This window comes from Lutra lutra, chromosome 6 (assembly GCF_902655055.1).
Source record: "Lutra lutra chromosome 6, mLutLut1.2, whole genome shotgun sequence".
In the NCBI taxonomy this organism is placed as follows: domain Eukaryota; kingdom Metazoa; phylum Chordata; class Mammalia; order Carnivora; family Mustelidae; genus Lutra; species Lutra lutra.
The window spans coordinates 16483797-16510158 of NC_062283.1; the positions used below are offsets into that span (position 1 = coordinate 16483797).

At 41.8% G+C, this 26362-nt stretch overlaps 1 protein-coding gene across 1 annotated transcript in view; it reads left to right on the forward strand.

The window, feature by feature from the left end:
- Positions 1 to 19911: 19911 nt before the first annotated feature.
- The window catches only part of ELOVL2 (ELOVL fatty acid elongase 2), a 63513-nt gene continuing 57062 nt past the window's right edge, over positions 19912 to 26362 (forward strand). The window contains exon 1 of the mRNA XM_047734986.1: positions 19912 to 20039. Coding sequence (XP_047590942.1) covers positions 20037 to 20039 — 3 coding nt within the window. The 5' untranslated portion in view covers positions 19912 to 20036. The remainder of the gene's footprint in view (positions 20040 to 26362) is intronic.

The following is a 26362-nucleotide window of genomic DNA, read 5'->3' on the forward strand; positions in this document are numbered from 1 at the left end:
GTTGTGGTGAGCACTAGGTGTTGTATAAGACTGATGAATCACAGACCTGAACACCTGAGACAAATATTACCATGGGTGTGGAGTCTGCTTCAGATTCTCTCTCCCTCCCCTCTGACCCTCCCCTTGGCGCAAGCTCTCTCTCTCTCTTTCAAAAAAAAAAAAAAAAAAAGGCTAGGATGGGATTAGGGGAAGTCAGTGAGTGTTCAGATAAAATTTAATTGGTTATTGGTTGATAATTATCGAAAGTGTGAACTGATAATTATTGAAAGTGGGAACAACTACTTGATGCCCATTCATTTGAAATTTTGGAGTTTTCCACAAATATTCAGCTACTCCTTCCCATGGGACAGTTTTCCTCTGGGAAGCAGTGTCTGGGGAGAAAATTCTCTGAGTCTGTGAGGTTGTGAAGGAAGGAGCACCAGGCAGTGGGAGGAGGATTCACTTGACCACAGATAAATATTGGTCAGTTTTTATTCCATTTGAAGTACAGTGCCTGCATTTTTTATTCCATTTTTATTCCATTTTTTAATTCCACTTGAAGTACAGTGCCTGCATCTTTCATATCCTTAACAAAGATGGCTTCATAGCAGTGTCTTGTATGTCTTTCTGGAAGCCATTGTTCTCTTCATCATTGTGCCTACCAGTTACAGCTGGACGAAGACATTTCTGTCATTCCATAGAACAAATGCAAGGAAGAGAGGCATGTGCAATTCTGTGCTTCTTCTTTGGGTTGATGAGTAGCTTTCTCCTGAAATCTTCTTGGCAAGGGAGCCAGAGGAAGTCAAAAAAAGCACTGAAAACTCCTAGGTAGTCACATTAATTAACACATTTTCACAACCAGTTTTGTTTTCAACTAAGGCTGAATGGCAGGCTTCTGATTTCATCTCACAAGGGAGTCTCCTCTCACCGAAGCCCTTCTGTGTGCATAACTAGCTAAAGGCCAGAGAGCAGGGACTCTCTTTCTTTCTTTCTTTTTTAAAAGAATATTTTATTTAAGAGAGAGAAAGCACATGAGAGAGGGAGAGAGAGAGCACAAGCAGGGGGGAGGCGGAGAGGGAGAGCAAGAAACAGACTTCTTGTAGAGCAGGGAGCCCGATGTGGGCTTGATCCCAGAACCCTGGGATCATGACCTGAGCCAAAGGCAGATGCTTAAATGACTGAGCCATCACAGGTGCCCAGGGACTCTGTTTCAATGAAGGAGAAAGCTAGTCCTTCCTTTCTTCTGCTACAGTATACTTTAAAGTTTGAATGGAGGAAAAAAATGAAAGTTTTCTTTTTTTTTTTAATTTTATTTATTTGTCAGAAAGAGAGAGGGAGCACACAAGCAGGGAGAGCTGCAGGCAGAGGGAGAAGCACGCTCCCTTCTGAGCAAGAAGCCTGATGCGGGACTTGATCCCAGGACTCTGGGATCATGACCTGAGCTGAAGGCAGATGCTTCACCCACAGAGACACCCAGGTGAAGCTAGATTCACATTCTGAAATACTTCCACAAATTTAAAAGAATTTTGAAAAACCACATGAAGTATATTTTCTAGCCGCAGCAGAACTGAACTATAAATCTATAACAGTGAGATAATCTGGAAAATCCCCAAATCTTTGGAAAAGAAAGATTACTAAATAGTACATGCGTAAAAGAGGAAATCACCGGGGAAGCAGAAAATATTTTGAATTGGGTAGTCAAATGAATGAAGTCACAACATATCAAAATGTATGGGGGATATAGCTAAAGCAATGTTTAGAGGAAGTTATACTATATATGCTAGTATCAGAAAAGAAGAAAACTGTACGTCAATAATCTAAGTTTCTACCTTAAGAAAGTGGGAAAGAAAAGTAAAAAGTAAAAAAAAGTAAATTAGTAAAAAAGTAAAAAGTAAATTAACTTAAAGCAAGAGAAGGAGGGAAATAATAAGGAAAGAGCAGAAATCAATGAAATGGAAAACAGAAAAAACAATAAACAAAATAGTGAAGCCAAAAGCTGATTCTTTGCCAGTGGGTTTTTTTTTCTTTTTTCATTTCTCATTTATTTATTTGTTGATATTATTTTTTATTTAAATTCAATTAATTAACATAGAGTGTATTATTAGTTTCAGAGGTAGAGTTCAGTGATGCATCAGTTGCATATAACACCCAGTGCTCAGTACATCACGTGCCCTCCTTCATGCCCAACCCCCAGTTAGTCCATCCCCTACTCCTGCCCCTCCAGCAACTCTCAGTTTGTTTCCTATGATTAAGAGTCTCTTATGGTTTGTCTCCCTCTCTGATCTCATCATTTTATTTTTTCCTCTCTTCCCCTACGATCTTCTGCCTTGTTTCTTAAATTCCAAATAGGAGTGAGATTGTATGATAATTGTCTTTCTCTGATTGACTTATTTCACTTATCATAGTACCCTCTAGTTCCAACCACATTGTTGCAAATGGCAAGATTTCTTTTTTTCCTTTTTTTTTTTTTTGATGGCTGAGTCATATTCATTCATATATATATATATATATATATATATATATATATATATCACATCTTCTTTATCCATTCATCTGTCGATGGATATGTGGGCTCTTTCTATAGCTTGGCTATTGTGAACATTGCTGCTATAAACATTCGGGTGCGCATGCCCCTTCAGATCACTACATTTGTATCTTTGGAGTAAATATCCAGTAGTACAACTGTTGGGTTGTAGGGTAGCTTTATTTTTAACTTTCAGGAACCTGCATACTGTTTTCCAGGGTAGCTGCACCAGCTTGCATTCCCACCAACAGCATTAAGAGGACTCCCCCTTCTCCACATCCTTGCCAACATTTGTTGTTTCCTGACTTTTTAGTTTTCAAAAGATGGTTCTTTGAAGAGATCAATAAAGCTGGTAAACCTCTAGCCAGAATGACCATGAATATAAGACAGAATTCAAATTACCAATATTAGGAATGAAAGAGGGAATATCGTTGCTGATCCTGCCAACGCCTAAGGGACAAGAAGGGAGTATGATCATGTACAACATTATGCTGATAGACTTGACAATTTAGATAAAATGGATGAATTCTTTGAAAGACACAAATTACCAGAGCTCCCTCAAGAAGAAACAAATGACTGAATGGTCCTAGATCTTAAGGAAATTGAATTAATATTTGTAATTTTTCTTTCTTTTTTTTAAAGATTTTTTTAAAAATTTATTCATGAGAGAGAGAGAGCACACAAGCAGGGGGAGAGGCAGCAGGAGAAGGAGAAGCGGAATCCTTGCTGAGCTGGGAGCCTGATATGGGGATCCATCTCATGACCCAAATATCATGACCTGAGCCAAAGGCAGACACTTAACCATCTGAACCACCCAGGTGCCCCTGAAATTTTTCTAAGAAAGAAAACTTTGGGCTCAGATGGGTTCAATGCTATATACTACAAAACAATTTTTTTTTTTAAGATTTTATTCATTTACCTAACAGAGATCACAAGTAGGCAGACAGGCAGGCAGAGAGAGAGAGAGGAGGAAGCAGCAGAGCAGAGAGCTGGCTGTGGGGCTCGATCCCAGGACCCTGAGGTCATGACCTGAGCTGAAGGCAGAGTCTTAACCCACTGAGCCACCCAGGCACCCCTATACTACAAAACATTTTAAAGAAGAAATAGTGCCAGCTCTACATAAAATCATCTAGGAAATAGAAAAGGAGGGAGCACCTCCAAAATATTTAATCAAGCCATCTTCATTCTTTTTTTTTTTAAGATTTTACTTATTTATTTGTCAGAGAGAGAGAGAGAGAGAGAACGCACAAGCAGGGGGAGCAGGAGAGGAATAAGCAGGCTCCCTGCCAAGCAGGGAGCCGGATGGGGGTCTCAATCCCAGGACCCTGGGGATCATGACCTGAGCCAAAGGCAGATGCTTAACCAACTGAGCCACCTAGGCACCCAAGTCACTTTGGTTCTGATACCAAAACCAGATAAAGACATTAGAAGAAAACAACAAAATAATAAATCTTAAGAGCACAGATGAAAAAAAAAAATCCTCAACAAAATATTAGAAAATGGAATCCAGCAATATATAAGAACTGGGTGGTTCAGGTCATGATCCTGGAGTGATCCAGGATCAGCCCTGCATCAGGTGCCCTGCTCAGAGGGAGCCTGCTTCTCCCTCTCCCACTCCCCCTGCTTGTGTTCCCTCTCCCGCTGTCTCTCTCTCTCTCTGACAAATAAATAAAATCTTAAAAAAAAAGAGAGAAAGAGAGAGAGACCATGGGGCACCTGGGTTGCTCATATGGTTGAGTGTCTGCCTTCCACTCAGGTCGTGATCCCGGGATCCTAAAATCAAGCCCTGCGTCAAGCTCCCCCCTCAACAGGGTGTCTGCTTCTCCCTTTCCCTCTGCCTCTCTCTCTGCTCAGCCTCTCTCTCTGTATCTCTCTGTATCACATGAATTAAAAATATATATATATATTACAAAAAGACCAACTGAGCATTATCCAGGAAATGAAAGGTTAATTCAACATTCAAAAATTAGTCAATAAAATTTACCATATTAGCAGATTTATTTATTTATTTTTTAAATTTTATTTTTTATAAACATATATTTTTATCCCCAGGGGTACAGGTCTGCGATTCGCCAGGTTTACACACTTCACAGCACTCACCATAGCACATACCCTCCCCAATATCCATAACCCCACCCCCCCTCTCCCAACCCCCCTCCCCCGATCAACCCTCAGTTTGTTTGTGAGATTAAGAGTCACTTATGGTTTGTCTCCCTCCCAATCCCATCTGTTTCATTTACTCTTCTCCTACCCCCCTCAACCCCCCATGTTGCATCTCCTCTCCCTCATATCAGGGAGATCATATGATAGTTGTCTTCCTCCGATTGACTTATTTCGCTAAGCATGATACCCTCTAGTTCCATCCACGTCGTCGCAAATGGCAAGATTTCATTTCTTTTGATGGCTGCATAGTATTCCATTGTGTATATATACCACATATTCTTTATCCATTCATCTGTTGATGGACATCTAGGTTCTTTCCATAGTTTGGCTATTGTAGACATTGCTGCTATAAACATTCGGGTGCACATGCCCCTTCGGATCACTACGTTTGTATCTTTAGGGTAAATACCCAGCAGTGCAATTGTTGGGTCATAGGGTAGTTCTATTTTCAACATTTTGAGGAACCTCCATGCTGTTTTCCAGAGTGGTTGCACCAGCTTGCATTCCCACCAACAGTGTAGGAGGGTTCCCCTTTCTCCACATCCTCGCCAGCATCTGTCATTTCCTGACTTGTTAATTTTAGCCATTCTGACTGGCGTGAGGTGATATCTCATTCTGGTTTTGATTTGTATTTCCCTAATGCCGAGTGATGTGGAGCACTTTTTCATGTGTCTGTTGGCCATCTGGATGTCTTCTTTGCAGAAATGTCTGTTCATGTCCTCTGCCCATTTCTTGATTGGATTATTTGTTCTTTGGGTGTTGAGTTTGCTAAGTTCTTTATAGATTTTGGACACTAGCCCTTTATCTGATATGTCATTTGCAAATATCTTCTCCCATCCTGTCAGTTGTCTTTTGGTTTTGTTCACTGTTTCCTTTGCTGTGCAAAAGCTTTTGATCTTGATAAAATCCCAATAGTTCATTTTTGCCCTTGCTTCCCTTGCCTTTGGTGATGTTCCTAGGAAGATGTTGCTGCGGCTGAGGTCGAAGAGGTTGCTGCCTGTGTTCTCCTCAAGGATTTTGATGGATTCCTTTCTCACATTGAGATCCTTCATCCATTTTGAGTCTATTTTCGTGTGTGGTGTAAGGAAATGATCCAATTTCATTTTTCTGCATGTGCTGTCCAATTTTCCCAACACCATTATTGAAGAGGCTGTCTTTTTTCCATTGGACATTCTTTCCTGCTTTGTCGAAGATGAGTTGACCATAGAGTTGAGGGTCCATTTCTGGGCTCTCTATTCTGTTCATTGATCTATGTGTCTGTTTTGTGCCAGTACCATGCTGTCTTGATGATGACAGCTTTGTAATAGAGCTTGAAGTCCGGAATTGTGATGCCACCAACTTTGGCTTTCTTTTTCAATATTCCTTTGGCTATTCGAGGTCTTTTCTGGTTCCATATAAATTTTAGGATTATTTGTTCCATTTCTTTGAAAAAAATGGATGGTACTTTGATAGGAATTGCATTAAATGTGTAGATTGCTTTAGGTAGCATAGACATTTTCACAATATTTATTCTTCCAATCCAGGAGCATGGAACATTTTCCATTTCTTTGTGTCTTCCTCAATTTCTTTCATGAGTACTTTATAGTTTTCTGTGTAATAGATTCTTAGTCTCTTTGGTTAGGTTTATTCCTAGGTATCTTATAGTTTGGGTGCAATTGTAAATGGGATGGACTCCTTAATTTCTCTTTCTTCTTCGGTCTTGTTGTTGGTGTAGAGAATGCAACTGATTTCTGTGCATTGATTTTATATCCTGACACTTTACTGAATTCCTGTACAAGTTCTAGCAGTTTTGGAGTGGAGTCTTTTGGGTTTCCACAATAGTATCATATCATCTGCAAAGAGTGATAGTTTGACTTCTTCTTGCCGATTTGGATGCCTTTAATTTCCTTTTGTTGTCTGATTGCTGAGGCTAGGACTTCTAGTACTATGTTGAATAGCAGTGGTGATAATGGACATCCCTGTCGTGTTCCTGACCTTAGCGGAAAAGCTTTCAGTTTTTCTCCATTGAGAATGATATTTGCGGTGGGTTTGTCATAGATGGCTTTGATAATATTGAGGTATGTGCCGTCTAGCCCTACACTTTGAAGAGTTTTGATCAGGAAGGGATGCTGTACTTTGTCAAATGCTTTTTCAGCATCTATGGAGAGTATCATATGGTTCTTGTTCTTTCTTCTATTAATGTGTTGTATCACATTGATTGATTTGCGGATGTTGAACCAACCTTGCAGCCCTGGAATAAATCCCACTTGGTCGTGGTGAATAATCCTTTTAATGTACTGTTGAATCCTATTGGCTAGTATTTTGGCGAGAATTTTTGCATCTGTGTTCATCAAGGATATTGGTCTGTAGTTCTCTTTTTTGATGGGATCCTTGTCTGGTTTTGGGATCAAGGTGATGCTGGCCTCATAAAATGAGTTTGGAAGTTTTCTTTCTATTTCTATTTTTTGGAACAGTTTCAGGAGAATAGGAATTAGTTCTTCTTTAAATGTTTGGTAGAATTCCCCCGGGAAGCCATCTGGCCCTGGGCTTTTGTTTGTTTGGAGATTTTTGATGACTGTTTCAATCTCCTTACTGGTTATGGGTCTGTTCAGGCTTTCTATTTCTTCCTGGTTCAGTTGTGGTAGTTTATATGTCTCTAGGAATGCATCCATTTCTTCCAGATTGTCAAATTTGTTGGCGTAGAGTTGCTCATAGTATGTTCTTATAATTGTCTGTATTTCTTTGGTGTTCATTGTGATCTCTCCTCTTTCATTCATGATTTTATTTATTTGGGTCCTCTCTCTTTTCTTTTTGATAAGTCTGGCCAGGGGTTTATCAATCTTATTAATTCTTTCAAAGAACCAGCTCCTAGTTTCGTTGATTTGTTCTATTGTTTTTTTGGTTTCTATTTCATTGATTTCTGCTCTGATCTTTATGATTTCTCTTCTCCTGCTGGGTTTAGGGTTTCTATCTTGTTCTTTCTCCAGCTCCTTAGGTGTAGGGTTAGGTTGTGTACCTGAGACCTTTCTTGTTTCTTGAGAAAGGCTTGTACCGCTATATATTTTCCTCTCAGGACTGCCTTTGTTGTGTCCCACAGATTCTGAACCGTTGTGTTTTCATTATCATTTGTTTCCATAAATTTTTTCAATTCTTCTCTAATTTCCTGGTTGACCCATTCATTCTTTAGAAGGATGCTGTTTAGTCTCCATGTATTTGGGTTCTTTCCAAATTTCCTCTTATCATTGAGTTCTAGCTTCAGAGCATTGTGGTCTGAAAATATGCAGGGAATGATCCCAATCTTTTGATACCGGTTGAGACTTGATTTAGGACCAAGAATGTGATCTATTCTGGAGAATGTTCCATGTGCACTAGAGAAGAATGTGTATTCTGTTGCTTTGGGATGAAATGTTCTGAATATATCTGTGATGTCCATCTGGTCCAGTGTGTCCTTTAAGGCCTTTATTTCCTTGTTGATCTTTTGCTTGGATGATCTGTCCATTTCAGTGAGGGGAGTGTTAAAATCCCCTACTATTATTGGATTATTGTTGTTGTGTTTCTTTGATTTTGTTATTAATTGGTTTATATAGTTGGCTGCTCCCACGTTAGGGGCATAGATATTTAAAATTGTTAGATCTTCTTGTTGGACAGTTCCTTTGAGTATGATATAGTGTCCTTCCTCATCTCTTATTATAGTCTTTGGCTTAAAATCTAATTGATCTGATATAAGGATTGCCACTCCTGCTTTCTTCTGATGTCCATTAGCATGGTAAATTCTTTTCCACCCCCTCACTTTAAACCTGGAGGTGTCTTCGGGTTTAAGATGAGTTTCTTGTAGGCAACATATAGATGGTTTTTGTTTTTTTATCCATTCTGATACCCTGTGTCTTTTGATTGGGGCATTTAGCCCATTAACATTCAGGGTAACTATTAAGAGATATGAATTTAGTGCCATTGTATTGCCTGTAAGGTGACTATTATTGTATATTGTCTCTGTTCCTCTCTGATCTACTACTTTTAGGGTCTCTCTTTGCTTAGAGGACCCCTTTCAATATTTCCTGTAGAGCTGGTTTGGTATTTGCATATTCTTTCAGTTTTTGTTTGTCCTGGAAGCTTTTAATCTCTCCTTCTATTTTCAATGATAGCCTAGCTGGATATAGTATTCTTGGCTGCATGTTTTTCTCTGAATATATCATGCCAGCTCTTTCTGGCCTGCCAGGTCTCTGTGGATAAGTCTGCTGCCAATCTAATACTTTTACCATTGTACGTTACAGACTTCTTTTCCCGGGCTGTTTTCAGGATCTTCTCTTTGTCACTAAGACTTGTACATTTTACTATTAGGTGACGGGGTGTGGACCTATTCTTATTGATTTTGAGGGGGGTTCTCTGAACCTCCTGGATTTTGATGCTTGTTCCCTTTGCCATATTGGGGAAATTCTCTCCAATAATTCTCTCCAACATACCTTCTGCTCCCCTCTCTGTTTCCTCTTCTCCTGGAATCCCAATTATTCTAATGTTGTTTCATCTTATGGTGTCACTTATCTCTCGAATTCTCCCCTCGTGGTCCAGTAGCTGTTTGTCACTCTTTTGCTCAGCTTCTTTATTCTCTATCATTTGGTCTTCTATATCGCTAATTCTTTCTTCTGCCTCATTTATCCTAGCAGTGAGAGCCTCCATTTTTGATTGCACCTCATTAATAGCTTTTTTGATTTCAACTTGGTTAGATTTTAGTTCTTTTATTTCTCCAGAAAGGGCTTTTATATCTCCCGAGAGGGTTGCTTTAATATCTTCCATGCCTTTTTCAAGCCCGGCTAGAACCTTGAGAATCATCATTCTGAACTCTATATCAGACATGTTACCAATGTCTATATTGATTAGGTCCCTAGCCTTTGGTACTGCTTCTTGTTCTTTTTTTTTGTTGTGAATTTTTCCGCCTTGTCATTTTGTCCAGATAAGAGTATATGAAGGAGCAAGTAAAATACTAAAAGGGTGGCAACAACCCCAGGAAAATATGCTTTAACCAAATCAGAAGAATCCCAAATTGTGAGGGGGGAGAAAGGGGATAAAAAGGGGTTCAGAAAGAAAAAAAAAAAAAGAAACTATTAAAAAATGAAAGCCGATAAAGAAAAAATATAAGAAGGAAAAAAAAATATATATATATATTAGATAAACTATTTAAAAAACGTTAAAAAAGAAAATGGTAAAAGTTAAAAAAAATAGCAGAAGAAGAGAAAAAAAAATTGAAAAAGAAAAAAAAATTAAATTAACTGCAATGCTAAAGAATCATGGGGAGAAAGCCATGAGTTCTCGCTTTGCTTTCTTCTCCTCTGGAATTCCGCCGCTCTCCTTGGTAGGTGAACTTGGTCCTGGCTGGGTTTCCCATTGATCTTCTGGGGGAGGGGCCTGTTGTAGTGATTCTCAAGCGTCTTTGCCCCAGGCAGAGTTGCACCGCCCTTAACCCGGGCTGGGCTGAGTAATCCGCTCCGGTTTGCTGGGTTTGCTTTCGGGAGCTTTTGTTCCCTGAGCGCTTTCCGTAGAGTTCCGGAGGACGGGAATGAAGATGGCGGCCTCCCGGTCTCCGGCCCGGAGGAGCCGAGAGCCCGAGGCCCCACTCCTCAGTGCGCCCTCAGAGAACAGCGCCCAATGACTCCCGTCACCCTGGCCTCCGGCCGCGCTCTGAGCTGACCGAGCCTGCGACCGGTTCAAGGCAACCCCGAGCTGAGAGTCACTCCTCGGCTCTGTCTCTGTAGCTGGCTTCCCTGTTCTAATACCGGTGAGCTCTGCAACACTCAGACACCCCCAATCCTTCTGCGACCCTGCGGGACCTGAGGCCGCGCTGACCCCGCGTGGGCTTCACCCCAGTTAAGCCTCTGGAGCGATGTCCCTCAGCGGAACAGACTTTTAAAAGTCCTGATTTTGTGCTCCGTTGCTCCGCTGCTCGCCGGGAGCCGGCCCCTCCCCCCATGGTCTATCTTCCCGTCGCTTTGGATTCACTTCCCCACCAGTCCTACCTTTCAGATAGTGGTTGATTTTCTGTTTCTAGAATTGCTGTTCTTCTTCTCTTCGATCTCCCGTTGGATTTGTAGGTGTTTGCAATCTTTAGATAAGCTGTTTAGCTGATCTCCCGCTACCTGAAGTAGTCTCAGCCTGCTACTTCTCCGCCATCTTGACTCCTCCCCCCATATTAGCAGATTTAAAGAAGAAAAAAAAAGTATGATGATCTCAAGAAACATGGCAAAAAATTTTTTCCAAATTCAATATCCATTTGTAATAATATTGCAAATGTAATGTTACAAATTGTGATATTATTACAAATGGATGTTGAATTTGGTAAAATTCTCAACCTGATAAAGAACATCTATAAAAAAACCCCCAAACCATCATCATAATTAATACTGAAAGCCTGTAGGCTTTATGCCTCATAAAAGGAACAAGTAATGAATGTCTGCTGTCATACTCTTATTCAACATTGTATTAGAGGTCCTAGTCTGTATAATGAACTGAGAAAAGGAAGTAAAAGGAATATAGATGGGAAAGAAGAAATACAACTGTCTCTATTCACAGGTGACATGATCACATATGTAGGAAATCTCAAAGAATCTAAAAATAGCTTCTAGAACTAATAAGTTAAGCAAGGTTACAAGATACAATGTCAATCTACAAAAATCAGTAGTAATTCCCTGTACTAGCAACAATCAAAAATTGAAATTTTAAGAAATCATTTACAATAGCACCAGTAAACATTAAACACTTAGTATAAATCTAATGAAATATATGCCAGATATGCTTAAATCTAGAAGACAGTGATGAAAGAAGTCAAAGAAGATATAAACAAATGAAAAGAAATACTAATTCATAATTGAAAAAGTTATTATTAAGGTGTCAGTTCTCAAATTGATCTACAAATTTAACACAATCCCCATCAAACTTTCCATAAGAATTTTGGTGTAAAATTAATCAGCTGATTCTGAAACTTTATATAGGAAAGCAAAGGAGCTGAAATAGCCAAAAGTATTTTGAGAAAGAGAGTAGAAAACTTTCAAAACTTGATTTCAACATTTACCCTGAAGAAATGGTAATCAAGACAGTCTGGTATTGGTGAAAAGGTAGGCACATAGATCAACAGAACAGGACAGGAAGTCCAGAAATTTACCCACACTTGTATGGTCAATTGATTTCTGACGAAAGAGCAAAGGCAACTTAAAAGAATAAAGGATGATCCTTTCAACAAATGGTGCTGGAATAATTGGGTGTCCATATACCAAAAAGGAGGGAAGGAAGGAGAAGGAAGGGAGGGAGGACGGAGGGAGGGAGGGAGATCAAGAAATGAACTTTGACTTATCTCTTGCACCAAATATAAAAACTTACTAAAAATAAACCACATAAACCTAAATGTAAAACATAGCACTAGAAAATGCCTAGAAGAAAATAAGGGGGAAGATGTTTGTGGCCTTGGAAGGCAAATATTTCTTATATACAACACCAAAAGCACAGTTCATAAAAGAATAAACATGTGGACTTCATCTAAATTAAGAATTTTTTCTCTTTGAAAAGCATGTTGAAAAAAGAAAAAAGAAGCCATAAGCTAGAAAAAGATATTGTACTATGCCTATATGATAAAGGATTTATATCCAAAATATATAAAGAACTCTCAAAACTCATTAATAACAAAAGAAACAATGCAATAAAAATTGGACAAGAGATTTGAAGAGACTCTTTACCAAAGGAGGGATGAGGGTAGCAAATAGACAAAAAGTACTCAGAAGAACCTATTGAATGGGTGGATGAAGGAATGGGCAAATGAGGCCTGGCTTTCCTGAATGCATTTGCTGCTTGATTAACTCTTCATTTTTTTTTAAGATTTTATTTCATTTATTTATTTTAGAAAATGAGAGCGAGCTGGGGGAGGGGCAGAGGGAGAGGAAGAGAAAAAGAATCCCAAGCAGACTCTGTGCTGAGCAAGGAGCTTGGACATGGGGCTCAATCCCACGACCCTGAGATCATGACCTGAGCCGAAACCACGGGTCAATTGCCCAACTCACTGAGCCACTCAGGCAACCCTTGATTAACTGTTTAGAATTCTTTTTTTTTTTCAAGATTTTATTCATTTATTTGACAGAAAGAGATCACAAGTAGGCAGAGAGGCAGGCAGAGAGAGAGGGGGAAGCAGGCTCCCTGCTGAGCAGAGAGCCCGATGCGGGGCTCAATCCCAGGATCTTGAGATCATAACCTGGACCAAAGGCAGAGGCTTAACCCAGTGAGCCACCCAGGCTCCCCTAGAATTCATTTTGATGATTATTCTAGTAATCAGAACAAGTGAAGATTATTCTAGTACAAACACACATACTAAAGCGAGATAAAAATAAGTTGAAAGTATCTTTATCTCTGGACCCTTCTAGTAGGAAAAGTAATTTTTTAAAGATTAGCTACATTAAGGTAATTTGGGCCATGTCTTCAACTTTCTAAAGATCTGGCTTAATGCAGGAGTGGCTGTAGACTATTCCAATAAGACTACAAAAATGATAAATTTCCATTAGAAAATTCCTCTCTCGGGTGCCTGGGTGGCTCAGTGGGTTAAAGCCTCTGCCTTCAGCTCAGGTCATGATCCCAGGGTCCTGGGATCGAGCCCCGCATCGGGCTCTCTGCTCAGTGGGGAGCCTGCTTCCTCCTCTCTCTGCCTGCCTCTCTGCCTACTTGTGATCTCTGTCTGTTAAATAAAATAAAATCTTTTAAAAAAAAATTCCTCTCTCAATTAAACTTTTGATGGATACTCAGGATCAGTGAGTCAAGATGACACTACTAGAGAAATAAAAAGTGTAGCTGTGTCCCAGAAGACCACCCCACCATGGCAGCTTGGCTGTAATAGGAATTTCTGCTTTATTTCAAAGCTAATAGTTTGTTTCTTCAGCACTCCTCATTTGTAGAAAGTAGACAAGAATTAAAAGTTATTTTTTAATTAAATAAGTTATTACCTTCTCTCCGTGAAGACTTCATTAGATGTCCTTCAGAGGTCTCTGAGAATATGTATTTCTCCCTTGGTCTCTAGTATTTCACATTTTACATTTTGACTTGAACTCTATCTTCTGGAAGAATAAAGGATCTTAACTTAGTCCCATTAAAACATGTGGGTTTTTTTTTTTTTTCTATTTGTTTTTTCATTTTCCTCAAGTAAAGACTATTGACCTATTAACTCAGCCAGTTCCAAAGGATATCAGTTTGTTTTAAACTATTTGTTTAAGGAATTCAAAAGGTGGTCGGGCCTTTCTGTTTATTCCTATGCTCTGATAGGTATGAGAGCATATGATAGGTATGATAAATATGAGAGAGCATGCTAACATCCCAAGAGATAGACTGGTTCCTGAATACAGCTTAGTCCAGATGATAAAATTATGTATACTCAGTGGCAAAAGTTCATTTAACAAGGTCCATAGCCATGCAGGACTTGCTAGAGTTTGGAGGTGAGGGTGTGGATTAGGGGAGCAAGACGAGTCCTCTGCATGGTAAAAGAGGCCATCTTCCACATACAGGGTCCTTAATGACTACTCTGTATCAAAGTTAAGAATATAGAGACTTTGGGGCGCCGTGGGTAGCTCAGTGGATTAAGCCTCTGCCTTTGGCTCAGGTCATGATCTCAGGGTCCTGGGATTGAGCCCCGCATCAGGTTCTCTGCTCAGCAGGAAGCCTGCTTCCCCCACCTCTCTGCCTGCCTCAGCCTACTTGTGATCTCTCTCTCTGTGTCAAATAAATAAATAAAATCTTTAAAAAATAAAAGAATATAGAGACTTTGGTTCCCTAGAAATGAGGGAAATTGATGCACCAGGAATTCTAGCTATGGGCATATTGTCTTTTAAAGCTGTAGAGCTTAATGCAAAAGGGCAGATGAGTACAAATTCAATTGGACCCATTGCTGTGCTTCATTCATTTTCCCTATGGGGAGGATGACCAGCACAGGTACACATGAACTGAAGTATGTATCTTTTTAAGGACCAAAAATAGAGAGAAATGCAAAGGGCTACACATTTGCTAGCCAGCCTTATCTCACGCTCTAACATATGTAAGTTTCCTGGAGGTGAATTCCTAGTTCACTGAATTGCAGCTATTATGAGAACTCAATAGACCCGGTGGGCACGAGTTCAGGTAGGGTTTCTTCACCACTTGTATAATGTTCGGGCCTCCCATCAGATATGCGGAAATAATGCTACAACCTATGAAACTCCAACTCTTAATGGCAGCTGTCATTCTTAATATGTGATAGCTAGAACTACGTCTCTCATTTTTTAAAAATATTTTAAATAAAATCTTTATTTAATTGACAGAGATCATAAATAGGCAGAGAGACATGCAGAGAGAAAGAGGGGAGGGGGGAGCTGGCTCCCCACTGAGCAGAGAGCCTGATGCGGGGCTTGATCCCAGGACCCTGACATCATGACCTGGGCAGAAGGCAGAGGTTTAACCCACTGAGCCACCCAGGCACCCCAAAGATTTTATTTATTTGAGAGAGAGAGAGAAAGAGAGCATGAGCAAGGGGAAGGACAGAGGGACAAGCAGACTCCCCACTAAGCAGTGAGCCGCAACATGGAGCTCCATCCCAGGACTCCGGGATCATAACCTGAGCTGAAGGTAGACACTTAACTGAGCCACCCAGGTGCCCCTTCCATTTTTTTTTTTTTGTTTTGTTTTTTTGTAAACACTGTGGTGTTGGCATGGTGCAGGCCATGACAAAGTAAAGACCACATTTTTTTCAGGATATTGCTAATATCAGTGATATCATTGCTAAGGAGCTGCAATTCCATTAGCCAATAATAGTAATATATTTTTCAAAGGCCTTTGGATCCAATGAGATTCTCATTAGAATGTCACAGAAACCATAGGTGGCTTGCAGTAACAAAAAAGGGGGGAGGGTGCCTGGGTGGCTCAGTGGGTTGAAGCCTCTGCCTTCGGCTCAGGTCATGATCCCAGGGTCCTGGGATCAAGGCCCACATCGGGCTCTCTGCTCAGCAGGGAGCCTGCTTCCCTTCCTCTCTCTTTGCCTGCCTCTCTGCCTACTTGTGGTATCTGTCAAACAAATAAAATCTTTAAAAAAAAAACGGGGGGGGGGAGAGATAGGTCTGTATTAAATATTACTTGAATGCTTACTGTGTGACCGAAGCTAAAAAGACAGTTGAAATGAACATTTTTCAGGCAAATTCTGATCTAAGCTCAAGTATTTGTAGAACTAAGGTAATTACAGATTACCTTTAACAGAACTAGTTACAATGCTGACCATGTACACTCAAGACTATTGTTAAGGGAAGCCTAGGTGGTTTGGTTGGTTAAGCATCAGATTTTTCATTTTGGCTCAGGTCATGATTTCAAGCTTGTGAGACTGAGCCCCACATCAGTCTCCACGCTGGGTGTGGAGCCTGCTTCGGATTCTCTCTCTCCCTCTAACCCTCCCCCCTCTAAAAAAAAGGTTATTGTCATATGTACTTTTCTATCCAACTAGTTTAATGATAGAACCAAATACGATTCCAAAAATATTCTTCATAACTCATTCTCCTGAGTTCTGACCTCTTCCCTTGGAAAGGATCAATCACATTAAAGCCTTCTGTTAATTTTTTTCCTTTTCAGAGCTTGGATAAATAAAGAAATCTGTGAAAATCACTCTAGTTAAGATAGAACTCGGCATATTTAGATAAGCAAGTTGGGCAACAACAGTTAAGGTGTCTTTGTTGACACTGGCAGCTAGCCTGGGTATTTCCAAATGCGATTTATTTTTTAACTTATCTTCACGTTTAAATTTTGAACTGAGTTTTTACATCCATAAGGAACCATCTCTTCATTTTAAAGTTCTAATTTGTCTTTCTCGTATGAACAGCACCATAGGTAGCCAAAGAACACATACGGACAATTTTTTGGAAGTATTTTAGCGAGTAAACGAAGAAGGAATGACAGAGCCAGAATGTCACAATTTTGCAATCCCTAATGAATCAGTGGATGTAGGCTCTGAGCATCACCTGATGCCTAAGCATCACAGAAAGAGTGACAATTGGATGGCAGTGTGCCTTCTGATGGAAACACCACAATCACCTCTGAAGTATTCCTGCCCCAGGTTTCTAACCTGAGTCCTGATCAAGCCCCTAGAGCTGGTTACAGTTATCAGTTTACAAAAGCACAGAGGTCAGAAGCACATGAGAAACTGTTCCCTGGGGGTGTAGTCCACAAAATCCCAGACTGCAGGAAATCTACAGTACAAGTTGCAAGAAAATCAAAAGAGATGGAGGGGAAAAGTGGAGACGAAAGAGACACAAGAGATGTAGCAACCCAGGCTATGTTAAAAAAAGACAAATTTTGGAAATTTATATACTTGATGTCCATAGTTATGCCGTTAATAAGTTATTGGCTAACGTTTAAGAAATTACAATGGTTTTGTCACTTGTGTGTTTTCTTATCTGTTTGTTTAAGTAGGCTCCATGCCCAACTCTTGACCCTGAGATCAAGACCTGAGCTGAGATCGAAAGTAAGATGCTTAATGGACTGAGCCACCCTAGGGACACTTATGTGTATTTTTTAAAGATTTCTTCTTTAGTGATAATACCGACCTATTCAATGACAAACTATTACATCTGGGATTTGCTTCACAGTAACAGAATGGAAAAAAAAAAAAAAAAAGACCAAAATAATAGAACAGGGAAAAGTAGGTAGGGGTATAGATGAACAAGATTAGTCATGGGTAGATAATCTCTAAAAAAGGTGATGGATGCATTGGAGTTCATTAATATGTATACCTTTTTTAGATGTTTGGAATTTTCCATAATTAAAAAAATTCAAATTGCTGTGAAGTTTATACTTCATCTGCTCTTCCAAACCACAGAAAGCAAGTTTCTCCGCCAAGTTTATAAGGATTCTTAAAGATAGGATTATTCAAAACAGCATGGTGTCATGGAAAGAATCCAACAGGTTTCAGATGGCGCTCTGGCTTCCCCATTTTCCAACTGTCTGACCATGTGACCCTGGGTATACCATTTCCCTTCTTTGGGCCTGAGGTTTCCTCATCTGTACTGTTGTAAGCCACACAGCATTTACGTTATATTATGTTTATGTTAGGTTTATGTTAGATACCCAGTAGTTACCTACAAATACCACATTTGAGCTAAAAGAATGATGAGCTTATAAATTGAGGCTGCCTTCTATAACTTCTGGGTTAATCTTGGGATCCCTTTGGTTTGCTTCCCAGATGTTGAAGAAGTTGCCCAGGTTGCATTGTTTGAAGTCTGGGTCCAAGAAAGCTCTTCAAGCATCTGAACCTCATTAGGTTCTTCTACTCTATTCTTCTAGAAGGCCCATTCATTAATATACAGATGAAATAAAATGTTAACTATTCAGGGTACAGGCCTGTCTCCTCCTTCAGTAGTTTGTGCTAGGTATTTTATTCTTATTGGTACAGTTATAAATGGGGATTGTGTTGAATGAACAAAGTGAATGAATGAATGGAACTGGCCACAAATTGTCTATTTGGTTTCAGCCTGCCAACAGTAATAGAATATCACTTCTGATTTCCACAGGCATTAGATCAAAAACATATCATAATTAGTACTTTGCTGCAGGCATTTTTCTAGTGCTTTATTATATTAATTTAATCCTAATAGCCATGTATAATGCATCATTTTTTTAAAAGATTTTTTATTTGTCAGAGAGAGAGAAGAGAGCAAGAGTGAGCACAGGCAGATAGAGTGGCAGGCAGAGGCAGAGGGAGAAGCAGCACCCCGCTGAGCAAGGAGCTCGATGTGAGATCACGACCTGAGCCGAAAGCAGCCGCTTAACCAACTGAGCACCCAGGCGTCCCTAATGCATCATTTTTATCCCCATTTTATAGACCAAGAAACTGAAGCACCGAGAATTAGGTAACTAAGCTAGTATCACATAGCCACTACGTGGCAGGGCTGACTCCTGAGCCTATCGATGGTAAGTTATTTTTTTTTAAAGATTTTATTTATTTATTTGACAGAGAGAGATCACAAGCAGGCAGAGAGGCAGGCAGAGAGAGAGGGGGAATCAGGCTCCCTGCGGAGCACAGAGCCCGAATGACGCCAGACCCCGGGACCACGACCGGAGCCGAAGGCAGAGGCTTCAACCCACTGAGCCATCCAGGCGCCCCTGATGGTAAAGATTTTAAGACCATTGGTTAACAAATTCCTACCCTGTTCATGTCTAAAGCTACGCACTCCTTATAAGCAAATATGTAACTGACTTTTTTACACTCCAACGACAGGAAACTCTAAATACTAGGAGATTATGTGACAACAGTTAGCCCTGACACCGATGGCTAGTCACTCTGCTACTTCACAAAATTGCAAATACACCTGCAGGTCCTTCAGGTGTGGAATGCTAAGTGTATGCGGCAGGGATCTCCGTGTACATGCAGATGTGTGTACTGACTCCCCAACAAACACGTTTACCTTTGCTGGAATTTCAGTGTACTACATCGGCCACATAAAAGAGCAAGCATTCCCAACGCTAAAGAGCGGGAAAGGTCATGCAGCACGCACAAGTCTATCTTTCCTAACATCTTCCACCTGGGTGACAAAACTTCAAAAAATCAAAAGCCCAGCATCTAAGATCCCATAATTCTTGTTCACGCTTAAGTGTTCAACTAACCATTGGTGGTATTAACAAAAAGTCCCTGGAATGAGACCTCTGCAGGCACCGTCTTGGTGAAACAAGCAGTTGCCTGCTACAGACTGACCCGCTCCCGACTTGAAGCCAAAGAGAGCCCGACTGCTCCCCGAATTTAAGACACCCACACCCCGCAAACCCGCAGGAGCATAAGCCATTCCCTTTGACGTGTGCTTGAAAATCGCGCAGCCCAGCTAAGAGGAAGAGCAGAGCCCTGGCCTCTACAGCTGCGGGTCCTCGCAGCTCGCGCAGCCACCGCCGCCTCGGCGGGGGCGGGCAGCGGGCAGCTGCGGGCGGGGCGATCCGCGCCGAGGTTCTGCGAACGTTGGCCCCCCGCACGCGACGGCATCGGCTGCGCCTGCAAAATCACCACCCGGCCGGCAGGGGCGCCGCGGACGGAGCCGGGCGTCCGGGAGGGGGCGCGCTAGGCCGCCGGGGGCCCCCGCTTCGCCGGCCCCCGCCCCTCCCTCGCCGCCCTTCTCGCGCCGCGGCCGGCGAGCCCCCGGCGAGCGGAGGGGGTGGGGAGCGGCGGGAGCCCGAAACGGCCCTGGAGTTCGGAGCGCCGCGCGGGAGCGGCGCGAGCCCGAGGGGGCGGGGAGGCGGGCGGGCGTGCGCGCGCCGGGCGTGGGTGTGGGCGTGGGCAAGTAGAGCGGGCGCGGCGGGAGCGCGGGGCAGAGGGACGCTGGCTACCCTGGACAGCGCATCTTCGCCCGCCGGGGTCGCCGCGCCTCAGCGGATCATGGTGAGTGGGCGCCGCGCGCCGCCGCCGCCCTTTCTCCTTTCTCTCCTCGACCAACGCACGGGCGGAAGGGGTCGGGGGGACGGCGGCAGCGCGGAGCCGCGGTTCGACTGCTGGAACCCGTGGCGCTCGGTGGGCCTGGGGGAGGGGGCGGTGAACGTTTGGGCGGGGGGCGGGCGCGCGGGCCGGGGCCGCGGGCTCGGGATCTTTGTCTGGGGGTCGCGGTCCCGCCCCGGCACCTCGAGGCGCCGCTCGCGTCCACGCCTCCTGTTGCAAGCGCGCAGCCGGCCGGACGCCGGGGATGCCCGACCGAAACCGCCCCCCGTTCCCGCGGCGGCCATTCCCGCTCGCCTCCCGCACCGTGCTTTCCTCCCGGCCCGACGCCCGGCGGGGGGCCGGCGTTTCCCTCGCGTGGTCCCCGACACCTGCCTCCGGAATTCTGGGGGTTTTGTCTCTAACGGTTGAATCCATGCCTCCTCTCGTCCCCGCGCCGTGCCTGCAATCCCGGGGTGTGTCTGCGTGCTTGCCCCGGCCTCCCTGGCTTGCATCGTGGAATCGGGGAGGTTCCCGTTTGTTACGGAGATTGGGGGGTGGGCGGTCTGGTGTGTTCTTTTGCGGCGGCGACGACTCTCCCAGTTTCCCGGGCCAGTACTCGACTCTGAATTCACACCGCTCTTTGCTGCCCACGGGGCTCTGTCCTGGAGAGAGAGGGATGCGTGTGTGTCCGTGGGTATCCCATGAACTGCCTGAGAGTTTTGGCAGAAGAACCTGGTTCTGTGACTACAAAAAGAGAAAGTGATGTGGTTTCCGTATGGTTCCTTCTCCACCATGGGGCTTGTTAAAGTATGCTAATCTCCTTTCTTTTTCCCACTCCAGCTGACACTGATCAGGCCCGGATTTTGCTCTCTCTCTCTCTCCACCCTCTCAGGCTCACACTATCTACCTGATTATACGTGAAGTGAAGCCGCCTCCGCCTTCTCTGGCCACCCTAAAATTTCAGCCTTTCCTACCCCACCCACCGCAGTTCCTATCACCCTTCTTGCTTCATTTTTTTTTCCTTTATAGCATTATTGAACAGACTCTTTTGTTTATCTTGTTTATGAAAGTGTTCCCCACTAGAATGTAAATATCAGCGCTGAGATTTTTTTTTTCATTTTGTTCACTGCTAGTATTTCTAGTACCTATAACAGTGCTTGGCATATAATATGTGCTTGATAAAGAGAAAATTAACCCCCAAACCCAGCCTACTAATGCGATGTACAAATGGAAGCAGCAGGGCAACTACAAGGATTACCTATCCAGTTGACAGTCCATAAGGATGAGAAGCTCAAGGAAGTTTGAGAAAAGGGATGCTCCTGGAAATGAGGGACTCAGTGTGGCGACTCTCAATGAGAAGAGTAGAGCTAGCCATCTCTTAATGCCTGGGTCTATCACTTCATGTCCTTGACACCTTTGCACTTGGATGGATAAGCAGTTTTAGAGCTAACTGGCTCTTTGGGGGCCTGAACCTTTGTTACAGATTATTATGATTGGAATGAGTAAGAAAAGTCCAAGGATTTCACCGTAATTGGAATGGAAGAGTCATGGGAATTAATCTCAGCCAAAATAAGGGCTGCTCTTGTTAACTCTACCCTGTATTGTGTGATACTGCCTTTTCAGAAAAGCATTTTTCAGAAACTTTGGGTTTTCCGAGGATGTATTTTGTGCCTATGTCCACATAAAAGTCCTGTCGCTTTAAAAAATGATGCTGGCAGTGGGAAGGTTTCTGAGGGTTAAATTCCAAAATAAGCTACTGGGTCCGTACAGAGAGATACTGCTTTGAATCCATGTCCAACGTGAATGTAGTTTTTCTCGATGTCTGCTAATTAGTCTTATTCCAAAGCTTATATTTTTTCCTTCAAACTCCCTTTTGCTTTCCCCTTTCTATAGTGTAAATGTTTAGCAATCCTTTGTTTTAAGCCTGGGGACATGTGTTTTTATAATCTGAGCTGAACTGCCTAGCAAAATTTACATGGGCAAGTTCCTGAAAATGAGGTAATTTAGCTGTTACTCTTCGTGTTTAGCAATTCTGTGATAACTGCTGTCATGGCCAGATAGGTAGTAAAGATGAAAGATGGAAAGGAAGGAATGATACATTTGTCTTTAAAATTAATCCAACCACCAAACATAAATGAAAACACCTCATTCTTTTGGTCCCAATTTATATTGTAGGAGATTTTATTTTATTCCAGTCAAAATATCAAGCCATTTCCCCCCTATCTATTCCTCAAGGAATATATTTTTTAAGGAATATAAATCCTCTTTCAAAGTTATCCAGTTGGGTAAGCTTAGTTCTTGTCCTTTCAACAAAAAGTTGCAATTTCATCCAGCTCCCTTAAAAACACTTTTTTAAAATTGGTGTATAATTGATCCCTTCAAAACATTTTAATCACAGTTTGGGAGGTTCAGGCACTTTCATAGTCCGAAAGAGGGTTTTTAAAATTTAAGTAGCTCCGTATCGTAAATTTGTTATATACAGAAAAACAGGGTCCTATTATTGAGGGTTGTGCCCAGAATCCTCTCCCTTGGACAGTCCTGCCGTCTAACTTGACCGTTTTGGATATTTAGGAGTAGATGTTGTTAAGGGACAAGAGGTTACACCAGTAAGCTCTTATTTAAGCTCAACATGGTAAAAATATGCCAACATGAGTAGCTCAGCAAAATTCTGAAGTTACAAATTTATACATTTGTATTGTAATCGAATTAGGACATCTCTGGTATGTCTCTGGCTCTTGACAGTGAACCATTCTAATAAATTGTTAGTTTAAATATAGCCATTTAAAATCTAACAATTGAAGAGTTGCAGAGTATAAGTTGTTCTGGAATTGATGATGTGGCGGTTTAGACCTTGGGATCTGGAGTGAGTCATGGATTTGAATCCCAACACCAAGATATAACTTTGTGACCTTGGGCAGGTTAACTTGTTTAGGACTTAGTTTTTTTTTTTTTCCTATAAAAGAAGACAATGATACCATTTCATAAAGCTGTTGGAAGGAACAAAGAAGATAATGCACTAACTCTGGCCAGTATAGTTCTTTGAGCATTCAGTGAATATCATCTTTATAATGACGTGTGTTCTTTTCTCCCATATCTGGCTGTTTTCAGTTGAAAAAAATCTCAGAATAATGTCTGTGATTTACTCATGGATCTCATCCCCTTCTGTGATCCTGAAATGTATCTAGTATTGCTCTGTATCACACCGTCCAGTAGGAATATGCAAACTGTATATGTAATTTAAAATTTCTAATCGTGGGCGTTAAAAAGTAAAAAGACAGGTGAAATTAATTTCAATAACAGATTTTGTAACCCAATTCATGCAAGTATTATTCCAACATGTAAGCATTGTTAAAAAAAAAAATATTAGTACACATTTTTCCCCCGTATGAAATCAACATCTTGTTATGTGTTTTATACTGACAGCACATTCGGTTCAGGTGAGCCACAATTTCAGGAGTAGCCACCTGTGGGACAAAACAGGCCCAGATGACACACATCTTCCAAATTTACCTCCTGTGTGCTGGGCCCTTCCCTCTCTTGAGAACCTTACTGCTGCCTTAAACCTAGTGTTACCAAAAGTCAGCTACTCAGCTTTCAGACTGTCCTCTCTGTTCCCTTTGGCTGCTAGTAATTCCACCAGCTCTCACATCTACTGTGTCTGAAATCGGATTCTTACTTGCCTTTTTCTTTTATATTGTTCATTGTATATCTTCTCACATTTTGAGACTCTATATCTTCTCCTCCAGCCCCCTCTCCACTATTGTCTTTCTTACAGATTTCCTCCTTTGTGACGTCTTAGTTTTTAAACTTTGTCCTTGAAGCTCATTATTTTTTCAAGGCCAGAGTCCTCATTGTCCTGTAGTAGCTTAAAGCTAGGGGTGCTCTGGTCCTCACATGTTTCCAAGGTCTCCTTCTTGCCTCCTCCCTGTGTTGCACTTCCCTTCCTGCCTCTGGAGAGAGGTCGCTCTCTAACCTCCCTGTCTTTGGGATCCGCATTCTCACCATTCTCTCATAGCTCTTTCATATGTTAATTTATAAATGCTTTCTATTTTATACCTTATTCTTGTGTTTCACACCTTTATCAAATATCCAAAGAAATAGAATTCCTTTAACTGAAAATCTGATATTGCAATGACCCACCCAGGAAAGAAGCACAGATAAAGGAAGGGGAAAAATAAACCATGAGAAGGAAAAGTGAAATTATTCTTTGAGCTTTAACTATCTTTCAAGAAGTATCAATGGACCTGATTAATAATAATAGCAACAACCACCACAACTCTGGTAACACCTTACTCAGGGCTTTATAGGAAACAGAACAGCTTTCCTCTAGCTTGGTGAACAGAGGCAGGAGACAACAGCAAGGTGTTGGACCAAGAGTCAAGAAACCTAGTTTCTTTCTAGTCTTAGCTTTTTTTTTTTTACTGACTAGCTCTATTGCCTTAATCCCATCACACTGAGACACTATTACTCATCTGCAAAATGGGGTATTCTCCTTTCACAGGGTATTTTGGCAGAATCAGTGGAGCCTTTACACTGGCTCTTCTCTCTGGCTGCCTGGCTAGATCTTTCTGCCAGAAAGCTGTATGGCTGTCTTCTTAATATGTTTTTGTTTTTTTTTTTCTTCTTTCGTAAGTGTTAGAGAAAACGATCTTAGGATCAAAAAAATTGGGGGAAGCAGTAGTCAAGACAGGTGTCTTTTTTCTTTTCTCTTTCTTTCTTTCTTTTTTTAATGTTTCAGGAGTACAACACAGTGATCCAACAAAAGCTATACCTTATGCAATGCTCACTAGAAGTATAGCTATCATCGGTCCCCAGACAGTGCTATTACAATACGATACAAAACGGACTGTATTCCCCAGGCTGTACCTTTCATCCCTGTGACTTCTTCATTCCTGAACTGGAGTCCCAAATCTCCTACTCCTCTTCACTCATTTTGTTTGTCCTCCAATCCCTCCTCCCCCTGGCAGTCACCTGTTCTCTGTATTTATGAGTCTGTTTCTGCTTTTCTTTCTTCATCTGCTTTTTTTTTTTTTTTTCAGGTTCCACATATACATAAAATCCTATAGTGATGGTCTTTCTCTGTCAGACTTATTTCATTTAGCATCATACTCTCTAGGTCTTTCCATGTTGTCATAAATGACAAGATCTTTTTTTTAATATTTATTTGTCACGGAGAGAGAGGACAAGCAGACAAAGTGGCAGGTAGAGGCAGAGAGAGAAGCAGGCTCCCCCCTGAGCAGGGAGCCTGATGCGGGACTCGATCCCCGGACGCTGGGATCATGACCTGAGCTGAAGGCAGCCGCTTAACCGGCTGAGCCACCCTGGTGTCCCTTTTTTGTTTTCGGGTTGTTTTTTTTTTTGACTAATATTCTATTGTGAGATATATATACAAAATATCACACATCTTATTCATCTATCTATTGATGGACACCTGGGTTACTTTCATATCTTGGCTATTGGAAATAATGCTGCAATAAACATAGGGGTGCTTATATCTTTTGGAATTCATGTTTTCCTTTCTTTTGAGTAAATACCCAGTAGTGGAGTTGCTGGATCATATGGTGGCTCTATTTTTAATTTTTTGAGGCACCTCCTTACTGTTTTCTACATGGCTGCACCATTTTACATTCCCACCAGTGGTGCACGAGGGTTCCCTCTTCTCCACATCCTCGCCGACACCTGTTATTTTTCTTCTTTTGGAGACTAGCCATTCTGGCAGGTGTGAGGTGGACTCTCAGTGTGGCTTTGGTTTGTATTTCCTTAATGCTGAGCGAAGTTGAGCAGATTTTCATGTGTCCGTTGGCCATCTGGATGTCTTAGTTGGAAACATTTCTGTTCAGGTCCTCTACCCATTTTGTAATTGTACCCATATTATTTGGGGGTTTTGGTGTTGAATTGTGTAAATTACTTACATATTTCAGAAATTAATCCTTCATCAGAGATATCATGTGCAAATACATTCTTCCACTCAGCAGATTGCCTGTTTTGTTGTTTCCTTCACTGTCCAGAAGCTTTTTATTTTGATGTAGTCCCTGTAGTGTATTTTTGCCTTTGTTTCCCTTGCCTGACGAGACAGATCTAGGAAACTATTAGGAAGGCTGATGTCCAGGAAATTTCTGCTTGTGTTTTCTACTAGGATTTTTATGGTTTGGGGTCTCACATTTAGGCCTTTAATCCATCTCGAGTTTCTTTTTGTGTATGGTGTGAGAAAGTTGGGCACCTTCCTTCTTCTGCATGTAGCTGCCCCGTTTTCCCAGCACCATTAACTGGAAAGACTGTCTTTCTTCATT